Raw genomic sequence first — 20907 nt, 5'->3', positions numbered from 1 at the left:
AATTGTAGAACTACAAAGTGCTTCTATATGGTAAGTGGAGCTGATAAAATGGACAGTGTGTGTAGAAACAAGGAGGTGGTTTTAATGTTATGGCTCATTGGTGTACACAAGTACTGTACAACGAAATTCTTTTTCTGCATATCCCAGCTCATTTGAAAGCTGGGGTCAGAGCACAAGGTCAGCCATCGCACAGCATCCCTAGAGCGAAGAGGGTTAAGGGCCTTGCTCAAGGGTCCAACAGGGGCTGAATAGTAAAGCCCGGATTCAAACTTTCAACCTTTCGATTGATAGCCCAAAGCTTTACCCACTAAGCTACCACTGTCCCTAGTGTTGAAGTTTCTAAGATTCAGAAAAACTTAAGCCAAAATTGTTTGGACTTTGGATTCTATGTACTGTTATGTTATGTTAGGCTTTTCAGGACAACTTACAGCACCACAATAACACACTGTTTTAAAATCGTTTTCATTCCTGTTTTTTTCATAGTGAAACTTTAAGAACAATGTACTAATAATAACAGCTAATAATGACATGTTACTTTAAATTTTGAAATACAGGGTTTATTGACTTAATACAGGCTTTATAAACATGCGCTACCAACTGAATTTGCACTATAAAGTCTGTCACACCACACATCCAAACCTCCACAAACAATCTCTTATTTTGTCAGTTAAACGCAGTTCATGCACACAATTGTACCTGACAACAGTGACAAACTAATGTGATCCCTAAGTGCAAACTTATCAGAACCATTACAATTTCCTTTTGATAGCACAGCAAAATTGTCCAAGTAGCATTAATTAAAATATGTACAACAAACTCCCATGTGCTTTATTATCTCTGATTTTCATTCATAAATGAATATTCTCTGTGTGATTTCAATCTTTGGGGGATTTTGTTGGGTGCATTGGGCCGCAGTTGTTATAATTGCTATACTAGAGACTCACAAATAGGGGCGATATCTGAGTCCTGGCTGTGCATGGAGCTGAGTCCTGTGTCCGAGTCATCGTCATTGGAGTTACATTCTTTGGCGTTACATGCAAGTCCTCTTGCCTGTTCAACCCACACCGGATTTGTACTCATAGTGGGTATCTGAGAGGATTCTACAACTGCTTCACCACTTTCCTGTCCATCGCACCCTTCTACCTCCTTAAGTTCTCTTTTTAAATCCATTGAGTCCACTTTCTCGAGCAGATCCCTTATTTCTTTGTCCTTCGTCCCCCAAATTTCCTGCGTCAAGTCCAAGTCACTCCAAACTGCTTCTAAATCGGTGTTAAGCCTCAGTCCAATGTATAAGCTGGTGTCTAGTTGAGTCTTAATTCGCTCCTCCTCCAGAAGTAGGTCATCATCTGGTGATATATCCAACTTAAAAAAATCACAGTTGGTCATTTCACCCCTAACCCTCAATAAATGGTCATTTTTTAAATCCCTATTGCCCAATTCTTGTCTGCGCTTCATCCACCTTTGGTTGAGCTCCTCCTGGATGTCTCGAGTGATACTGTCCAGAAGAGCATGGCGTTCGGTGAGCTCATCCTGAAGCATAATAACCTCCTCACACTTTTGGGTGTACTCTTCAAGCTGATTGAGCATCTCTTGCTCTGAATCATTGTCAGTCTGCCCAGGAGTATCTGCCCCCACTAGGTATGTCTCCTGCACATAGTTGGCACCATGTGCTTTCACTCTATCAAGGTGCACTTCGGCTTCATAGAGCTCTATCTCACGGTCCAGCTCCTGGATACGTTCCACCTGTTGCCGTAAAGTGTGGTCTTGAGAGACCACCAGATGCACCAGGGTCTCCATCCTCTCAGCATCCTTGCTCAGAGCTCGAGCACGTCTCCGGTTGATCCGGTCCAGCTTCCTGAAGGCTTTTCGAACCACACGCCGCTGCTTTTCATGGGACAGCGCCATCGTGGCCTGGCGCACGGTGTCCTGAACAGGGTTCTGCCGGCTTGGCACAAGGCGCGCCTCTGCGCTACGTGGAGCACTGCTGGGTAAGGATACATCCTGTTTGACAAGTACAAATCGTACATTCTCCTGCTCATCACCCCATGCGTTCCACAGGCGCAGGATCTTGGTCTTGTTGGGCAGCACACGTTCAAATCCACGCCACTTTTCCACGATGCAGTAAGACCTCCCGTGTAAGCTCTTCTCCTCCAGAAGGACTTTAATAACATCTGAACACGTGGTGCGTTTAGACAGACCCGATACTACTTTCTCCTCCCGGCAAACCCACACAGAGATCTGGTTCTCTTCAGCCTCCATCTCTCACACTGAGGCGCGTCGGGCGCATCCAGGAAAGTTTGTGCGCACCAAAAAGAATGTATTCCAGTCGGATGTAAGAAAAAATCTTTTAAAACTGGACATTAATCCCATAAATAGTCTCAAATCTTTAAACTCTCCACTCGGTCCTGGGTGCAGATGATCGCCAGACCCCGGCAGGAGCGCATTACACGGATCCCTCATGTGTTCATGAACGCGCACTCACACACTGTCCTTCTCTGTCTCACTCAAACACCAGAGTCTTGTTGCGCACTTGCTTTGATGACGTAAAGAAAACCCCACCCACTCCACACATCAGCACCTAGCTTTTATTATTATTTTTAGATTTAATAAAATCATAATTTTATTATCCAGACATGATACGTGTTTTAATATAATTCAGCTACATTTTTACTACATTACTAGTTTCAAAGCCAGACATTCACGAAGCTGTTTTGATTAAATTAATAAACACTGTGTTCTCAAATTACCTGTATTCAGTTAGAATAAACAATGCACTATTTAATTAGGGACAGAAAATTAATGATGGACTTAAATTTAATTAAAGTTAATTGCTTTTTTATAGCTGTAAATAATACATTTGTTCTGTTTTTTTTTAACTTAGTTTTACTCATTTTTAATAAACTATGCTCTGTTTACTTATTTATTTTGGCAAAAATAAAAGTTAATTGGATTTTTATGGCTGTAAATAATAAATCCGTTTCACTCAATTTTATTAAACTATTCGCTGTTTACTTATTTACCTTGGACATAAAAAATAGAAAATAAGTTTATTGCACTTTTGTGGCTGTAAATAATAAATTAGTTTTTTTTCTGAACTCAGTTTCACTCAATTTTATTAAACTATTCACTATTTGCTTATTTACTTTGGGCAGAAAAAATAGAAAATGAAGATTTGTTGCACCTTTATGAATGTAAATAAAAAATTGTTTTTTTCTTAACTCAGTTTCCCTCATTATTAATAAACTATGCTCTATTTACTTACTTATTTTGGACATCAAAATGGAAAATAAAAGTTTATTGCACTTTTATGGCTGTAAATAATGAATCAGTTTTTTTTTTCTAACTCGTTTTCACTCAATTTAATTTCTATTCTATTCTTTTATTTATTCTATTCACTGTTTACTTATTTACTTTGGGCAGAAAAAATAGAAAATAAGTTTATTGCACCTTTGTGGCTGTAAATAATAAATTAGTTTTTTTTTCTTCATTTATTTTGGATATAAAAATGGAAAATAAAAGTTTATTGTACTTTTACGGCTATAAAAATAAATAAAATTTATTGCACTTGTGTAGTTGTAAAACTTGACTGTTTTTTTGTGCATATAAACAGTGGACATAAATCACCAGGTGAGAATTAATGTATTACAGTTTTGTAAATCAGGCCTGAAGTACATCTCAGTAGCTTAAATCTTCAGTAGCTAATACCTTTTTAAAAAAATTACTTTTTGTACAAAACATATTAAAAAAGCACAAAAATAATGACAGAAATGTCCAGTCACTAAAGAATATACTGTATGTAATGGTTACATTTAATAAATCAAGTTCTATATATAAAATACACAAACTCTTATTTGGTAATCAATTGTTTTTTTCCAAAGAGATGTTTGTTTCATGTACCTTGTAATGTATGTATAATCGTACAATTTATCTTGGGACCTGAAGTTCTACTCTAAGTGGTAGACTATTCCTGAGCTTTGTAGACATTTTATTGTACTGCTTGTTGCTTGGTCTAATAAGTGCAGTCAAACTAACCCTATTAATATGGGCACAGAGAAGTCGTTAGCAGCAGTCAACCAATCATTAACGAAGAATGAGGAGAAAATCAATCCAGCTTTGCCATGTAGTTTTGACATGAGCGCTGCCTTCATTTTATATTAGTTGGACCATTTTACCCCCTAGTGTCCAAAAGCATTATTACATTGGTAAAACAAAGCTCAATGCTGTAATGAGGAAAAGACTGGAGTTGTTTAGTGTGTGTGGCTTTTGTATAGCTGTACATGCCATATACACTCAACTGGCACTTTCCCAGGTACAATTACTATACCAAATGCAACAGGTGCCCAATAATTACACTATACTGTACTTATGTTGCTTTGTACTATTAATTATTTTTATCTACTTCAAGAAATCATTGTACACCATTACAATGATATTTATTAATTGGTAATAAATTTTAACTGTGATTTTAACTGTTCTTTTTGTGACTTAATAGGTAGATCCATTCGTCCCCCCCAAAAACTTGTATGTCATAAGTTTGTTGTTTGTGTACTAAAAACATGACAATCTGTGGGGTTAAATATAAACAACGAACCCACTTGACTTTTGGATATATAACTATTAGTTCTTTTAGCATAGATCAGTCAATATCTATTAACAAGCTAGTGGTATAACAGTGGTACAACAACTGTCCATCGATGAGTGATGAGAGGCACATAAACAGAGACAATTTAGAATAGTAAATCCACTTATCCACTTATCCACTTAGGATGTGGGAGAAAACCCACACAAACATACTAAATGTTACGGATAGGCGTACATACCATTTTTATCCACTCTGTAGTTGTATTTCAGTTCCAAGATTTTGTTGTAAAAAGTCCAAGGGTCTAAATATAACCTAAAGCTATAACAGGCTATAACAGGGGCCTGATCTAGTGGGCCTCCATCCACACCTAAAAACAATCCTTAGAGTTGGGGAACACTACCAGAACCTTTCTTTTTCTCCCACAAAACCTTCCTTTTCCACTCTTTAGGCATGATCAATAATTAGATTTTGATTACAAACACTTTTGAGGTAGTTTCTACTACTAGCAATGCTTTTGTCACCAAGCTGGTCCTCTGCAGTAGGACAGTGGTGACCACAGCAGTACTTCCCTCATTACCTCATTATATAAGATTTGGTTCAGGTGATTATTTAATCAGTACCACATTAAGCAAAAATGAGCTGTGCCAACAGAAACTGGAACCTAATTGCTGGCACACTTACAAATGCTGATTAAAAAAAACCTGGATGTAATATGTAATGTTATTTTTGATCAGTTCTATTTTTAAGAAATTATTTTAATAATTTGTACATTACAACATTCCTTTAAGTCTAATCAGTTTATTATTCCAAAGCACTGTTAGCTACACTTATTCTATATTTATAACTTCACATTTTACTTAGAAGATATTGCCATGTGAGTAGAAACTAGGGATGTAACGATGCATCCTAATAAATAAATAAATAAATAAAACATTGGGTCATTGTTAGTGTTTCCAGCATAGAAATGCAAGGAATAGTTTTTCTTCTTATTTATTCAATATGGTATACATACAAAGTGTCTAGAAAGCTACAAAATATCTACCACTTTATCCAGAAGGCATCAAAAATGTTACAGAGCAAAGACAAGACCATATGCAGTAAAACACATACACATAGCAGAATTCTTCTTCTCTCGACTTTGCTCCACACTTCACCATCATTAGGATAATAAAAGATTTTACGCCTTTGTACCAAGAAAAGCCAGATTATATAATTTTATACAAAGCACCTTTTTACAAAAAATCTCTGCACACAAACTCAATAGTCTTTTTTAAATGATACTATTTTGAACTAGAGTATAGTTCACTTTAAAGCCAACTTCTTAAATGGTAACAAACAAGGAGGTACCAGTACCTACACATAGACAAAAATACAAATTAGGAACAAGAGCTAGACTGCTGACGTGGGTCTACTGCTTTAGTGTACATTAAAAATAATGTCCTTAACATTCATTATATGAAACGCAATCATATGCATCTCCCTGGAAAAGTGGGGCGGGGGCAGCTGGTATAAGGTGGATGGGATGTGTCCAGGGTGCCAGCAGCGCAGCAGTAACAGCATCACAGCCCAAACAGGCTCCAAATATACTGACATCATCACAAAAACCATTGTGTACGTGTAGAACAATAATACAGGAAAATCTCCAAAAACAGAGAGGAAATTAAGGGCAAAAAAAACAATCATTTTCAGGTCAAGCATTGAAAAAACTCCACAGTTTACGGTAAACACAACATACAGATCAATTAAAACTATAAATCTGTGAACATGACAGCATGGATTGAAATTAATCTTGGGTAAATAGTCTTAAAGATAGTGTTAGCTGTGCTGAAACAGTGAAGGTCTTCAAAAGAATTAAAAATCCACCTCATGTAGTGTTAAATATTCTCCCAAAAAAAGTAATTCTAATGAATTAAAAGCAGTCTTTTACAGAGTTCTTTTTATACATAAACAAACTGCGGTACTTCCCAAAACATTTTGGGAAAAAATCTATATTCTCTGATTAATAATTGTTACATATTTCCCTATGTCCCTTGTCATCTAAACGTTTAGCAAGGCATTGTGGTGAATATTCTTTTTACGTCCACATATTTGGTTGATAAACTTGCTCATGCAAAATGTCTTTTCTAAGCTGGAAAATCAACCAAAGGCACTTGATTGCTACAGTGCAGGAAACGAGGAGGAGATTCGATGTGCCTCCATGGATTTTTGGTCTCGTCCGATAAGAAACGCATAGCCAGTTTGATAGTGTTGCTAAATTTGTTAGTACATGTAGTGGTAGTTGAGTTAGTGTGCACTGGCCACACCTCTTATCATATGGATCAACAGACAATGAATATTCTTAGTGTTTGATATTTATTTCCCTTCAGGTCGTGTATATGTATAGTCATCCAGTAAGGCACCTGTGCTGGATATAGTTACGCTTTGGCAGTTTTGTTACTGTACAATTCCTACATGACCGGAAGGTCTTCCAGCTTAGAAAAGAGCTCACAGTTTTAGTGGCATCTTTTGGAAAATCTCACACTTAACGCAACGGTTAAGGCTCACAGTCTTCGGAGGCCACACTGGCATGGGCGTGATGTTCAGGGTAAAGGCATCAGACATTGGGTTAGGACTCCATAAAGAATAGAAAAACAGGAACAGCTGAATTAAACAGATTAATGGGACGAGCTTAGAAAGAAGCTTCCCTGATGTCTTTGAATGATTGTGTCTCGTTCTAACTAAAAATGTAGGTTCGCTTGATAAGGCATGTCCCATAAAAAATACAAGTGCTAGGGACATAGTGACAATCAGCTCGCCTTCTGTACTTAACGTAGTGCTTTTTTAAAACGTCAGTGACATATTTAATGGTTAAACAATAGCAAGAAAAATTTGTAGGAATGGGCTTTAATCTCTGTTTCTTCTTATTGCAAGTGTTAACTTAATTTTAGCCCGAGATTCAAGGTAAATACTTTAAGCCTTAAAGTTTAAGGGCTTCATTTTAAATTCCCTGAATGTTACAACTGAATGACTGTGAGTGTCTCACAGAACAAGATTTGAAAAGAATACACATCTGGAGAAACACTTGACAATATTTCTTAAAGAAGATATCCAGACAAAGTTGTGTAATACAAGCCAGAACTACTGTCTGATAGATAAAAATCAGGATGAGTGCTGTCCTGAGCGCATTATTTACAGACTATATAACTAGCATGTCCTCGTTGAACCTCATTTAAATAAAACATGCTGTAGGCATAGAAGGGGAGAAAGTAATGCAAAGCGTATTTAGAAAATGCCGCTGCCACTAAAAATCTGCATTTTGGTACTGACTAAAACAGGGGTCTTAAAACCCTGTGTACTGTGCTGATGAACTGTCAAATTAATACAAAACCATAAGCAATGGTACACACTATTTAGTGTGTAGTATTGGATGCAGACAGATCTCCAGAAACCACTGGTGTGCTTTTGTCTGGCTAAAAACAAGCCTGCTACTATTATTAACAAGCATTTATAAAATGTGAACATGTTCGAATAGGCAATAAAAATAATTTATTTAGTACAGAAAAAGCTGTTTGATTAAAGTGAACAAAGTAGCCTTAAAATAATTGTCTGAACCAGTTGTAAAAGGGAACAAAATCTAACAACCAATTCTGTGCATCGAACATATCCCACAATTTTCTCCCCTAATCTAGTCGTGTCCAATAACTCCGATTGCATCCTCCACTGATTTAACCCTCCACCGCTGACTGAGGACGCTTTTCAACTGACACACGCCCCCTCCGACTGCATTTTTCACCTGCACGAGTCGAGTTCATATATACCGATCAGCACTGTGCACGGAGAGCCACACCCTGATCAGCATTATTCCTCAGCCCTGTTCAGGCGCAATCGCCATCAATCAGCCAGCAGGGGTCGTAATTGCACCAGTTATGAGGACCCATGATCTGGCTTGCCCCTAACCCTATGAACAACAGCCAATCGTTGTTCATGCAGCCGCACAGCCAAGCCGGGTGGCAGAGCTGAGTTTCGATACGATGTATTTGAAAACCCAGCTCTGGTGTGCTAGCGTATTTTACTGCTGCGCCACCTGAGCAGCCCCTACTGAAGAATTTTAAGACTACTGAAGGGCAACCTTCTGGACCTAATCTAGGCTCAATGTTACTGAAGTTTACAACCAACTGTTTAAAAAAACAGAAAAACATTCTCCAGATGTGTATTCTTGTTACTAGATCAGGTCTAGCCCAGTATGACTAGTATGTGGTCACTGCATTTTTTTCATTGAATCAACCAGATGTTTTAACATGAAATACTTTTTCTTTGGAAGGACTAAAGGTTCTGTACGTGGGTATATACATTTATACATAGACATGTTTCTGACTACACATGTACATATTTATAGACATCATCGTACTACATGAACCATGACAATTAGTCTAAAACTGCTTTTAAGGTGAAAAAAATCTAAATATTTCTTAGATTTTATTGTTTTGTATTTTTTTCTGACCGGATTTAATCTAAGTTAACCTTAAATGCTACTGATACTGCCAGTTGATTTATACAACCTACAGGAAATCGATTAGGCCTCCTTTAAAACGATCCTTTCCTGTATCAGGGGAAAAAAGAACATAATACAACTGTACCGTGTTTCACAGCTGCAGTCGAACAACAAACACATATACATTAAAGACAAAAAAACTGAATAACAATAAGCATCACCCGGATGTGAGCTAGAATCGCCGTGGGTGAGTTAAACTAGAGGCACTGCCACTTTCTTTATTGAGGTTTAGAGTCTATAGGACAGGGCTGCTGGCTGGCAGGAGCTTCATTCTTTCACCAGTCTGTAGATGTGATGCTGAGCGCCGTGCTCGCTGTTCGACACCTCAAACACACATGCCATGCACAGCAAGGTCTCCTGTGTGTCTCTGTTTGTGACCACCTGCAAATAAAGAGTGTAATAATTAAACTAAGGCATGTTACCAATTTATATTGAACCTTTTAGATATTTATATATTACTTATATTTTACTGGGATGGAAACATGATAAACCTCTCTGAAAGTGGATGCAAGTGTTGACCCTACACACAGTGAGAAAGATGGTTAGAGAGACAGGGTCACTACTGGAGATTTGCAGAACAGGGACACTTCTGGGGGGTCAGCAAGTCTTTAACTCTGCAATTTGGTGTCCCCATGCCGAATAAAGCCTCTACTTTCAACAAATTATGAATCTAAGCAGCTAGACTATATTTTAACCAGGTCATAGACAAAAGTGGACTTTATTCAAAAATCTAATCCCCGGACAGACAGACAGACAGACAGACAGACAGACAGACAGGCAGGCAGGCAGGCAGGCAGGCAGGCAGGTAGATAGATAGATAGATAGATAGATAGATAGATAGATAGATAGATAGATACAGTGTATCACAAAAGTGAGTACACCCCTCACATTCCTGCAGATATTTAAGTATATCTTTTCATGGGACAACACTGACAAAATGACACTTTGACACAATGAAAAGTAGTCTGTGTGCAGCTTATATAACAGTGTAAATTTATTCTTCCCTCAAAATAACTCAATATACAGCCATTAATGTCTAAACCACCGGCAACAAAAGTGAGTACACCCCTTAGTGAAAGTTCCTGAAGTGTCAATATTTTGTGTGGCCACCATTATTTCCCAGAACTGCCTTAACTCTCCTGGGCATGGAGTTTACCAGAGCTTCACAGGTTGCCACTGGAATGCTTTTCCACTCCTCCATGACGACATCACGGAGCTGGCGGATATTCGAGACTTTGCGCTCCTCCACCTTCCGCTTGAGGATGCCCCAAAGATGTTCTATTGGGTTTAGGTCTGGAGACATGCTTGGCCAGTCCATCACCTTTACCCTCAGCCTCTTCAATAAAGCAGTGGTCGTCTTAGAGGTGTGTTTGGGGTCATTATCATGCTGGAACACTGCCCTGCGACCCAGTTTCCGGAGGGAGGGGATCATGCTCTGCTTCAGTATTTCACAGTACATATTGGAGTTCATGTGTCCCTCAATGAAATGTAACTCCCCAACACCTGCTGCACTCATGCAGCCCCAGACCATGGCATTCCCACCACCATGCTTGACTGTAGGCATGACACACTTATCTTTGTACTCCTCACCTGATTGCCGCCACACATGCTTGAGACCATCTGAACCAAACAAATTAATCTTGGTCTCATCAGACCATAGGATATGGTTCCAGTAATCCATGTCCTTTGTTGACATGTCTTCAGCAAACTGTTTGCGGGCTTTCTTGTGTAGAGACTTCAGAAGAGGCTTCCTTCTGGGGTGACAGCCATGCAGACCAATTTGATGTAGTGTGCGGCGTATGGTCTGAGCACTGACAGGCTGACCCCCCACCTTTTCAATCTCTGCAGCAATGCTGACAGCACTCCTGCGCCTATCTTTCAAAGACAGCAGTTGGATGTGACGCTGAGCACGTGCACTCAGCTTCTTTGGACGACCAACGCGAGGTCTGTTCTGAGTGGACCCTGCTCTTTTAAAACGCTGGATGATCTTGGCCACTGTGCTGCAGCTCAGTTTCAGGGTGTTGGCAATCTTCTTGTAGCCTTGGCCATCTTCATGTAGCGCAACAATTCATCTTTTAAGATCCTCAGAGAGTTCTTTGCCATGAGGTGCCATGTTGGAACTTTCAGTGACCAGTATGAGAGAGTGTGAGAGCTGTACTACTAAATTGAACACACCTGCTCCCTATGCACACCTGAGACCTAGTAACACTAACAAATCACAAGACATTTTGGAGGGAAAATGACAAGCAGTGCTCAATTTGGACATTTAGGGGTGTAGTCTCTTAGGGGTGTACTCACTTTTGTTGCCGGTGGTTTAGACATTAATGGCTGTATATTGAGTTATTTTGAGGGAAGAATAAATTTACACTGTTATATAAGCTGCACACAGACTACTTTTCATTGTGTCAAAGTGTCATTTTGTCAGTGTTGTCCCATGAAAAGATATACTTAAATATCTGCAGAAATGTGAGGGGTGTACTTACTTTTGTGATACACTGTAGATAGATAGATAGATAGATAGATAGATAGACAGACAGACAGACAGATAGATAGATAAATAGACAGACAGACAGGTAGATAGATAGATAGACAGACAGACAGACAGATATACAGGTAGATAGAAGGTCTGGGGAGAAGGAACAGAAAAGTACAGGCTATAAGGCTGCTTTCTGCAACAGAACTACCCCTCTAACGCTTATTAGGTCACCGGGCATTGAAAGGAATTTCAGGAATTCTAAGCCATATCTATGCAGGGGCCACGGACTCTAAACCCACCCCTCTGATACCCTCCTAAATAGGCTGACGTTGAAGGGGGCTGGAGGACAGGGATGATTGATGGACGCTGGGACTCACCAGTAGGATTGTAAAGTTTTCCAGCACGCTGTTCATCATGTATTTCTCAGGAAGGTGTTTGAGCTTGTGGATAAAGTTGATCATGTATTCACACATCGGAGAGCGGCTTATCCTGTACACGAAGCGGCCGTTTTCGAAGCGGGCGTACTCCGTCTACAAGAAAGAAATACAAACAAATAAAATAACTATTTATATTGCACATTCTGCAAGGCTTATAACTGTATTTCAAATATGAATGTGGAAGAAGGTAAATGTATATTGATTGAAAAATTGTTACATTAATTATTAATTGCCCCCTCCTTCCACTCTTTGGGGAAGCTTTCCACAACACAGGACTGTGGGAATTTGTATCAGGCATTTGTGAGGTCAGACAATAAAGTTAAACATTCCAATTCATCCCAAAGGTGTTAAGGTTAAGGTCATAGCTCTGTGCAGGTCACGACATGCTGGTCAAAGCGTGTCTTTATGAACTTTGCTTTGTACATATACATACACACACCCCTTTTTTTGGAAGGGCTTTTCACTAGATTTTGGAGTTCATCAGCTGGGGTTTCATGGACATGACATCAGGGCTCTATGCAGGCCACTCTATGCCACACTCTACTTTGAAAATGATTTATTAGTAAAATAATAAACTAAAATAAAACAAACATAAATAGCAGGTGGAACTGCAAGATCTAGATTTCAGGTGTAAAAATCCTACCTCCACTTTCTCCACCACCTGCTTGCCGAAGGAGCAAACTTTAGTGGAGCAGGTGATGGTCATGTTCTCCGGGCTCTCGTACTGACTGGTGACACCATAAAAAGCCCCAGTTTCCTCCTGAATGTTGCAGTTTAAGTCGGCCTGGAAGTAACAGCAGTGTAAACAAACACTTAGTATGAAAAATCATTTATCGTTATCAAAACGGCAATACTGAACTGACGTTATAAAGCTGCCATCTAGTGGACATGATGTGTAGTGCCGGTATGCTGTAATGTAGCCCTGCAGGTCCAGATTAATCTCTATTTGATACACGATCATTAAAATCTAGCTCAGCTGTACTAAATACAAACCCTATTTCTAGAAAAGTTGGCACAGTTTGTGCAATTTGTGATTTGTTCATTCTCTTGAACCTTTATTAAACTAACAAACGTACAAAGAAATGACAATGCTTTGACTGACCAGCTTGATTTTATTTTGTAATTATTAACAAATTATGAATTTGATGTCTGCAACACATAAAAAAAGTTAGGACAGGAACAAGATAGTAGTGAAAAGTTTATAAAGTAATCAAATCATTTTAAAATACTCTGCAATAAGCAGATTAATTGGTAACAGGTAGGAGTAAACAGGTAAAATGTCCTAAAGTCAACACCTGTCACGATATGAGGGTGCATCAGTGCCCACAGCATGGGTATATTGGAATTTTAGCAAGACTTGATGCTTTGATCATGACTATTGTTTTAGCAAGACGATACCAGGCTTTTTTAGAGTGTGTGCGCTTGACTGGCCTGCCTGCAGTCCAGATCTGTCTCCTAATAAAAATGTATAGCGCATCATGAAGAGGAGAATAAGCAGTCAGAATAAATTAAATTTTTTGTATCATATATTATTTGGCGAAAAGTATGTGGACACCCCTCTCACTCATTAAGTTTAGGTGATTCAGCCACACTTATTGCAAAGAGGTGAGTAAAATCAGTTATTTAAAACATATTATTATATTGAGCCATGGCTTTGGAATGGGGTGTCTACAAGCTCATGCTCATGTGTCCACATTATTTGGCCTGTGTAATATACGGCATGTACTATACTATAGACTGCACTAAAGCAGCGTTTTTTTTTCAAGCAACACACATTTTGTTCATGAGGCAACTCATCTAAATGAAATATAAGTAATGAAAACGGTGGCAATCTGGTCCCACTGTGGTTTAAAGGAGTGACATAAAGCCTCCACAAGGGGGCATTCATGTACAAGTTATTTTCTTTTTTATGTGCCTGGTAAAATTAGTTTATTTAATTATTATTATTTTTGTAAATTATCATTTTTTGGTTCAGGGTTTATAAAGCATTAGAAGCAATCTCTGTAGTAAAAAGGAGGTAAAAATAAATATTGGCACATTGAAGCTAAACAGTGTTACGCATAATAAAGGACAGCAATAACTTTAACAGTGAATCAAAATACCTCAATGAGAAGTTAATAAAATGCTAAGTCTGTTTCTAAAACATTATTTTGAAGATTCAAGATTTAAAATCTAGGGATGTAACGATACACTCTACCCAATCTTTTATTTATCTAAATAATGAATGTCTTTTATTTCTGAGGTAGGTACAAACTATGCAAAACAATGCTGCACATTTCCATTTTTGCGTAAAAAAAACTGAAATGAAGTTTTAAAACATTATGTAAATAAATGAATAATACAAATAAATAAAGTATCCTCACATAAATACATTTGGCTGAAAAATCCTTTACAACTCTGTAGTAGTGACGTCAACCAGGTGAGGTGAATAGCGCCAGTGCCCTCTGCTGTTTAAAGTGAATATCGATTCATTTTACATGAATTACCAATTCGAATGTATGGCACATGTGCACCGATTTTTAAAACTGCCTTGTGGTGCATCGTTACATCCCTATTAAAATCTTATAATTCGGGTAAATTTTTTTTTTTTAACTGTAGGTATTTGTGATCTGAGCGCCATTTGTAGCCAACGTTTTTAATGACTCTATTCAGAAGCCAAATGTAGTTAAGAGAATAGCTGCTCGTTTTGTGAGACTAGCTGTAATAAGTGGAATTACTCTGAAGACGAACAAAAACTGAGCTATTAAAATACATTTACGAAGAAATAAGGAACATCTTAATTTTCTACAGCTCTGGTGTTCAGCACTGCATTTTTTCATTCAATGAGCTAACATCCATTTAAACAGCAGTGTATCAGTGGCCTTTCAAAGCTGGATGATAAAGAATATATTAAATGACACATTACATAAGTGCTATTTCACCCTTGTAAAAGACGGCGGCTCTTAGCGGCGCTTCTTCTTTCATTACAAGCCCGTGGTCATTACCAAAATTTTGAAGGAAAAAAGGACAAAGAAAACACAAATAATTCTCTCAGGCATGCAGCCCCTTGATTGAAGCAGCCCGCTAGATTCTGATATCATATTCCTGAGATGCATTATTGTTCAGATCACCATCGTGTTTGAAATTCAGATCCACTCGTCACTTCAAACGGAATCTGAGCAGGCTACATCGTGGCCCACTTTATCGCTTGCCACTAGTTAGCATTTTGTTTTGGGCATAGCATATGCAATGTTTTAACAGCTATTACAGCGCGGCCGGATCCTACCGATTGTTTTGAAATATGACACTGAATTAGCAAAAGCTTTGATCTGCCACTTTTCATATGTTGTGGCGCCAAATATAGCAGCATATGCAAACTCGGACTGAAGTGGGCCATTCTGTTCATGTTCAACTGGGCAGGGTTTCAAAGATTCAGCATTATCGTGTGTGTATGAATACTGATGCATATTGTGTATTTATATATATATATATATATATATATATATATATATATATATATATTTATTGTGTGCATAATAAATTATGACATTAAATGACATTGAATTGCATTACATTACATTTTTACAAATAGTTGCCATACAAATATAGTGTGATCAAGTAATCGTTTATTGTAGCCAAACATAATTTCTTAATATTTGATCTTAATTGATCTTTAGACCCACAGTGCCATGTTTTCATGTGGGCAGTGGTAGCTCAGCGGTTTCGTCCCCACCTCAATCACTTTGCTGAATGCCACACTACACCATTAACACAACTAACTACCTGGACTACAAACTGGACCTATTATTTATTATCATTTGCACCTGCATCTTACATAAACTGTCTACCTTACACATATCTGCACAATATATACCCATCAAGACCCTATGTATAGTTATTTATTTTACATATCTTTATTATTATTATTACTACTATCATTATAACTGTTATTATTAAACATACCTAGGTATTCCCATTCTTATGCTTCTTATGTTATTATTATTATGTATATATTACTATGTATATAGACCTAATACCATATATGTAAAAAGTTACAGTTATAATTGTTATATTAACCATAGATATATAAGCTTACTGATGTTCTTTGTTTTTTTTGGGTTTTTTTCACAATGCTACTATTTGCACTTCTGGTAGAGGCTAACAGTCAGTCAGTCAGTGAGTGAGTGAATCAGTGAGTGAGTGAGTGAGTGAGTCAGTAAGTCAGTAAGTGAGTGAGTGAGTGAGTGAATCAGTGAGTGAGTGAGTCAGTGAGTGAGTGAGTGAGTGAGTAAGTCAGTAAGTGAGTGAGTGAGTGAATCAGTGAGTGAGTGAGTCAGTGAGTGAGTGAGTGAGTGAGTGAGTCAGTCAGTCAGTGAGTGAGTCAGTCAGTGAGTCAATGAGTGAATCAGTGAGTGAGTGAGTCAATCAGTGAGTCAGTGAGTGAGTGAGTGAGTGAATCAGTGAGTGAATAAGTGAGTGAGTGAGTCAGTCTGTCAGTCTGTACTGGACCAGTAATCAGAGACTTGCTAGTTCAAGCCGCACTACAGCCAGGTTGCTATTGCTGGGCACCTGAGCAAGGCCCTTAACCCTCAATTGCTTGAATTGTATAAATTAACAATTGTAAGTCGGTTTAGATAAAAGCATCTGCTTAATCCAATAAATTTAAATGTTTTCATACAATTCCACCTTTAGATACCATATGCGCAAGAATTATTCAAGAAGATGATTGGGTTCCCATGGCTAAACAGACAATCTAAAAATAGTAATGCATAATTCCAGGCATCAACTAGCATTAATTGCCAAGAGAAAATTGTCTATTATTGTGACAACTGTTTGATAGGGCATAATACTCTAGGGATGGGCAAAAATAGTGTGTAAAATGTGTGTATAGTGACAGTTGTGGCCTAGCAGTTAAGGTACTGGACTAGTAATCCAAAGGTTGCTGTTTCAAGCCCCACCACTTCCAGGTTGCCACTGTTGGGCCCTTGAGCAAGGCCTTTAACCCTCAATTGCTTAGACAATATACTGTCACTGTACTGTAAGTCGCTTTGGATAAAATGTAAATAGTACATTTCAATGCCAAGCTTCATCACTGCTCTTGTGGCAAAATACAAATAAACCCCCACAGTCATGTTCCAGAAAAGAAGTTGTTGTATAAATGACCAAGTCCAAATTAATGTCTGGGGTTTTAATGCAGGTATTTGGTTTATGATGCCCGCAGACCTTTGACTATATTGTGTTCAAAATGACAAGAAATGTACTATATTTAACTATAATTTACAGTCTACTAAAATGGGTGGATTTTCCTGTACTGGCATGTTTGTTCACAGATCATACACTGAAGATGCACAGAGAACAGCTACTCACCCAGAACTTTATGAGGAAGAAGGAATTTTGTGGGCCTTTGCCAAAAAGCTCCTTCAGTCCGCCTTTCTTCTCTGGGAATTTGTCATAAATCTGACGAATGTCTACCGACTCCAGCAAAGCATCACTGTAGGAGTGATTTGTCTGACCGATGTGTACAAACAGATGCTTGTTATACTGTGGACAAAAACAAGAAACAAACCCAGTCATAAAATATGATGCTTTCAAAATGGCAATTCAACTGAGCATTAAGTTATTATTTTTAGATTATGTAATAACAAAGCATAAATGTAACCTTCAAATTAAAAATGGTCAATACTACTGGGCTGCAGTACATTTGGCGTCACCCAGAAACACTGGGCACAATGGCAACACAGTCACCCATTCACTTGCTCACTCAGACCTAGTGGCAAGTCACAGCAACTAACAACTCGGACACTGACTGGGCCACTTAGTTAGTTGCATTCCACCACCAGAGTGACCTAATGTACGGTATATACCGATCAGCCATAACATTAAAACCACCTCCTTGTCCATGTTATCAGTTCCACTTACCATATAGAAGCACTTTGTAGTTCTACAATTACTGACTATAGTCCATCTGTTTCTCTGCATGCTTTGTTAGCCCCCTTTCATGCTGTTCTTCAATAGTCAGGACTCATTCTCAGCACTGTAGTGACACTGACATGGTGGTGGTGTGTTAGTGTGTGTTGTGCTGGTATGAGTGGATAAGATGAGCGATCGTCTCTGACTTTACATCTACAAGGTGGACCAACTTGGTAGGAGTGTCTAGTAGAGTGGACAGTGAGTGGACACAGTATTTAAAAACTCCAGCAGCGCTGCTGTGTCTGATCCACTCATACCAGCACAACACACACTAACACACCACCACCATGTCAGTGTCACTGCAGTGCTGAGAATGATCCACCACCCAAATAATACCTGCTCTGTAGTGGTCCTGTGGGGGTCCTGACTATTAAAGAACAGGGTGAAAGCAGGCTAATAAAGTATGCAGAGGAATAGATGGACTACAGTCAGTAATTGTAGAACGACAAAGTGCCTCTATATGGTAAGTGGAGCTGATAAAATGGACAGTGAGTGTAGAAACAAGGAGGTGGTTTTAATGTTATGGCTGATCAGTGTATACTAATTACAACGATTTTGTGTGTGTTTTGCGGCAACTACAACACTCAGTTAATTGTACCAAATGCTGAAAATGTATTTAGACATGTTTGGCTACAAGTTATTGCAATGCAAATAAATAGTGAGAAACTAAAAACCCACTTTTAGGTATCGGTAACAAATACACATCAGCAAAAGTTTATTAGCAGTTAGCTAGTTTTTTTATTGAGGGATGAGAGGAGACCAGATGCTGGTACTTTTAATCTGAGTGAAAGATGCGAGATGTTTCCTGGCAATGTTTAGTATTTAATTAACAAGTCATTACTCTACATAGATTGTTGACAAATCATATGTTCAGAGTTCTTGAAAATTCAGCCGAACTCAACCCTACCAGCCTGTAACTGTGATAAATCGAGCTTCAGTTTGACTTGTGCAGATACGACCATTTCAACAATGCAGCCTCAGCTTTGATAAATGGATCATGTCGTGTTATCAATAGCAAAACAAAACCCTCTCGAGAAGGTGCACAAACTAAAATGGATCACTGGCGTCAAAGAAATCATAAAAAATGTTTCGCTCACACTCAGGGTCAGCATTTCAAGGGACAGAAACATGTCTGGCCTTTCTTACTGGCCTTGTCTCTTGTCTGGCTACAGGCCTAGCATACTTCGAGTTTATAAATGTGTTTTAGTATTATACAGCATTAAAAATTATGTATAATAAAAAATAACTATTGGTATTTAGCTAAAGCATTTTACTTTAGAACCTTTTGTTTAAGATTTCTAATCATTTTTAACTTGATTTTTTTAGGTTTTATTTAAATACTTTGTATTAGTTTTTTTAGTTGGTACCTTGAAACTCAACGTCGATTGGTTCTGGGAGTGGCGTTGAGTTTAAAAGGCATTGAATTGAGTTTCAAGGTTTTTTTTTCCATAAGGATGTATGGGAAACCTGTTAATGCGTTCCATGGTCCCGGTTAACGTGACTTATTGTACTAAAACAACGAGCAAGGAATTTAATTAGTGGAGAGAACTTATGAGCAGTAATCATTAAGAGAGGTTTAGTGTTTCTATGTCGTTCTTTTAATACATTAACAATAAAATTAACAATAAGCGTTTTAGACTCTCGGGAAAAAACAGAACCTCGAGCTGTAACAAGTTTAAAAGTAAAACCAGCTAAACACAGACACGTGGAGCTTTCAGAGTGGATTCAATGGTTATTCCACACAAACGCAGATACGTCTCATACGCGCACTTGATGGCATTTTACTGCAGGGCTCATGCCAAGCGCTGAACAAAGTGGCTGATCATTGTAAATTTAAAATTAAACAAATAACACGTTGAGTTTAAGGGTGCAAATTTCTTGACGAAGGGCGTTGAGTTTCAAAGATTTTGAGTTTAGGGGACGTTGAGTTACAAGGTACCATTGTATTTTTGTTCCAGTTGGGTGATAAGAGGATAAACCCAATACTGCAGTGGTTCCTTGTTAGACAGTAAACATCTTAGACCAGTTCTGAGTTTTTTTATTTAGTAAATTAAAATACACATACAGATCCTTGAGAAACATGCAAAATTTTCCATCTTCAGTGTCACTTACCGATTCAGGCTCCCTCTGCTGCTCCAGAAAAGCAGAAAACTCCACCAGTCTGAGTTTGGTGGTGCCAATGGAGCGACCCTGCCATGCTGGCACTGTAGGTGCTGGTGGTGCTGATGACTCATAACCTGCACACACACATTTAAAATCAGCACTAATTAAACAGTGCAAACTTATTAAACCTCTGAATTAATGAAACTATGTTAAGCGTACTTGAGATTGCTGTTGTGACTGTGGGCTGGATGGGGTAGGCTTGCTGCACAAATGGCTTGATGCTAAACCAAAGAGAAAGAGAGAAATTAGATTCAGGGTATCTGACATATCCCAAAAGTCTAAATGAGTGATAGGATAATATTATATGAATAAAATAATAAACCACACTAGAATTACTCATACCAACAAGTCATGAAAATGTATTTGGTTCTTTCCCTTAATTACCATTTAAAACATATTAGTTATATATTTTGTAAGTATGTTACCACTACTTTGTTAGCAAAATCAATCATAACAGTGTGTATCATGGAAATTCCTTCAAACATACAGTATATCTGTGCCATATCAGCAACCTCTAAATTATACAAAAGGCAGAAAAAGAAAAGATGGCCGAATGAAGTAAGAGAAAAAGCAACAAAGCCAGCCATAATAAAATCATATGTTTATAAAGGCTTTTTTCTTTATTTTTTATTTTTGCAAATGAATCTTGTAATTGCCATACTGCAGCAAAATTGAATTCTTTCAATACAGACTGGTGTCTGGGAGAAACCGGACCCACTGTGACACTGACCAAAATGAAACGTCATGTTTTACGCTTTGGTTACATTCA

The 20907-nt window shown here is 38.1% G+C and overlaps 2 protein-coding genes across 4 annotated transcripts in view; both read right to left on the bottom strand.

The window, feature by feature from the left end:
• Positions 1-556: 556 nt before the first annotated feature.
• On the bottom strand, positions 557-2303 carry rassf10b (Ras association domain family member 10b). Its single transcript, XM_063013131.1, has one exon. The coding sequence runs from the start codon at positions 2257-2259 to the stop codon at positions 928-930; it is 1332 nt and encodes a 443-aa protein (XP_062869201.1). The 5' UTR covers positions 2260-2303; the 3' UTR covers positions 557-927.
• Positions 2304-5523: 3220 nt separating this feature from the next.
• The window catches only part of tead1b (TEA domain family member 1b), a 79742-nt gene continuing 64358 nt past the window's right edge, over positions 5524-20907 (bottom strand). For all 3 annotated transcript variants that reach the window (XM_063012529.1, XM_063012531.1, XM_063012530.1), the window contains 6 exons: positions 20298-20359; positions 20088-20212; positions 17373-17546; positions 12670-12810; positions 11967-12119; positions 5524-9494 (listed from right to left, as the gene is read on the bottom strand). In XM_063012529.1, coding sequence (XP_062868599.1) covers positions 9381-9494; positions 11967-12119; positions 12670-12810; positions 17373-17546; positions 20088-20212; positions 20298-20359 — 769 coding nt within the window. In that variant the 3' untranslated portion in view covers positions 5524-9380. The remainder of the gene's footprint in view (positions 9495-11966; positions 12120-12669; positions 12811-17372; positions 17547-20087; positions 20213-20297; positions 20360-20907) is intronic.

Source organism: Trichomycterus rosablanca, chromosome 17, assembly GCF_030014385.1.
Source record: "Trichomycterus rosablanca isolate fTriRos1 chromosome 17, fTriRos1.hap1, whole genome shotgun sequence".
Lineage (NCBI taxonomy): Eukaryota > Metazoa > Chordata > Actinopteri > Siluriformes > Trichomycteridae > Trichomycterus > Trichomycterus rosablanca.
This window is presented reverse-complemented; position numbering and strand designations above follow the sequence as displayed.

Coding starts and splice junctions, on each gene's coding strand:
- rassf10b (XM_063013131.1), bottom strand. CDS start 2,259: ATGGAGGCTGAAGAGAACCAGATCTCTGTGTGGGTTTGCCGGGAGGAG.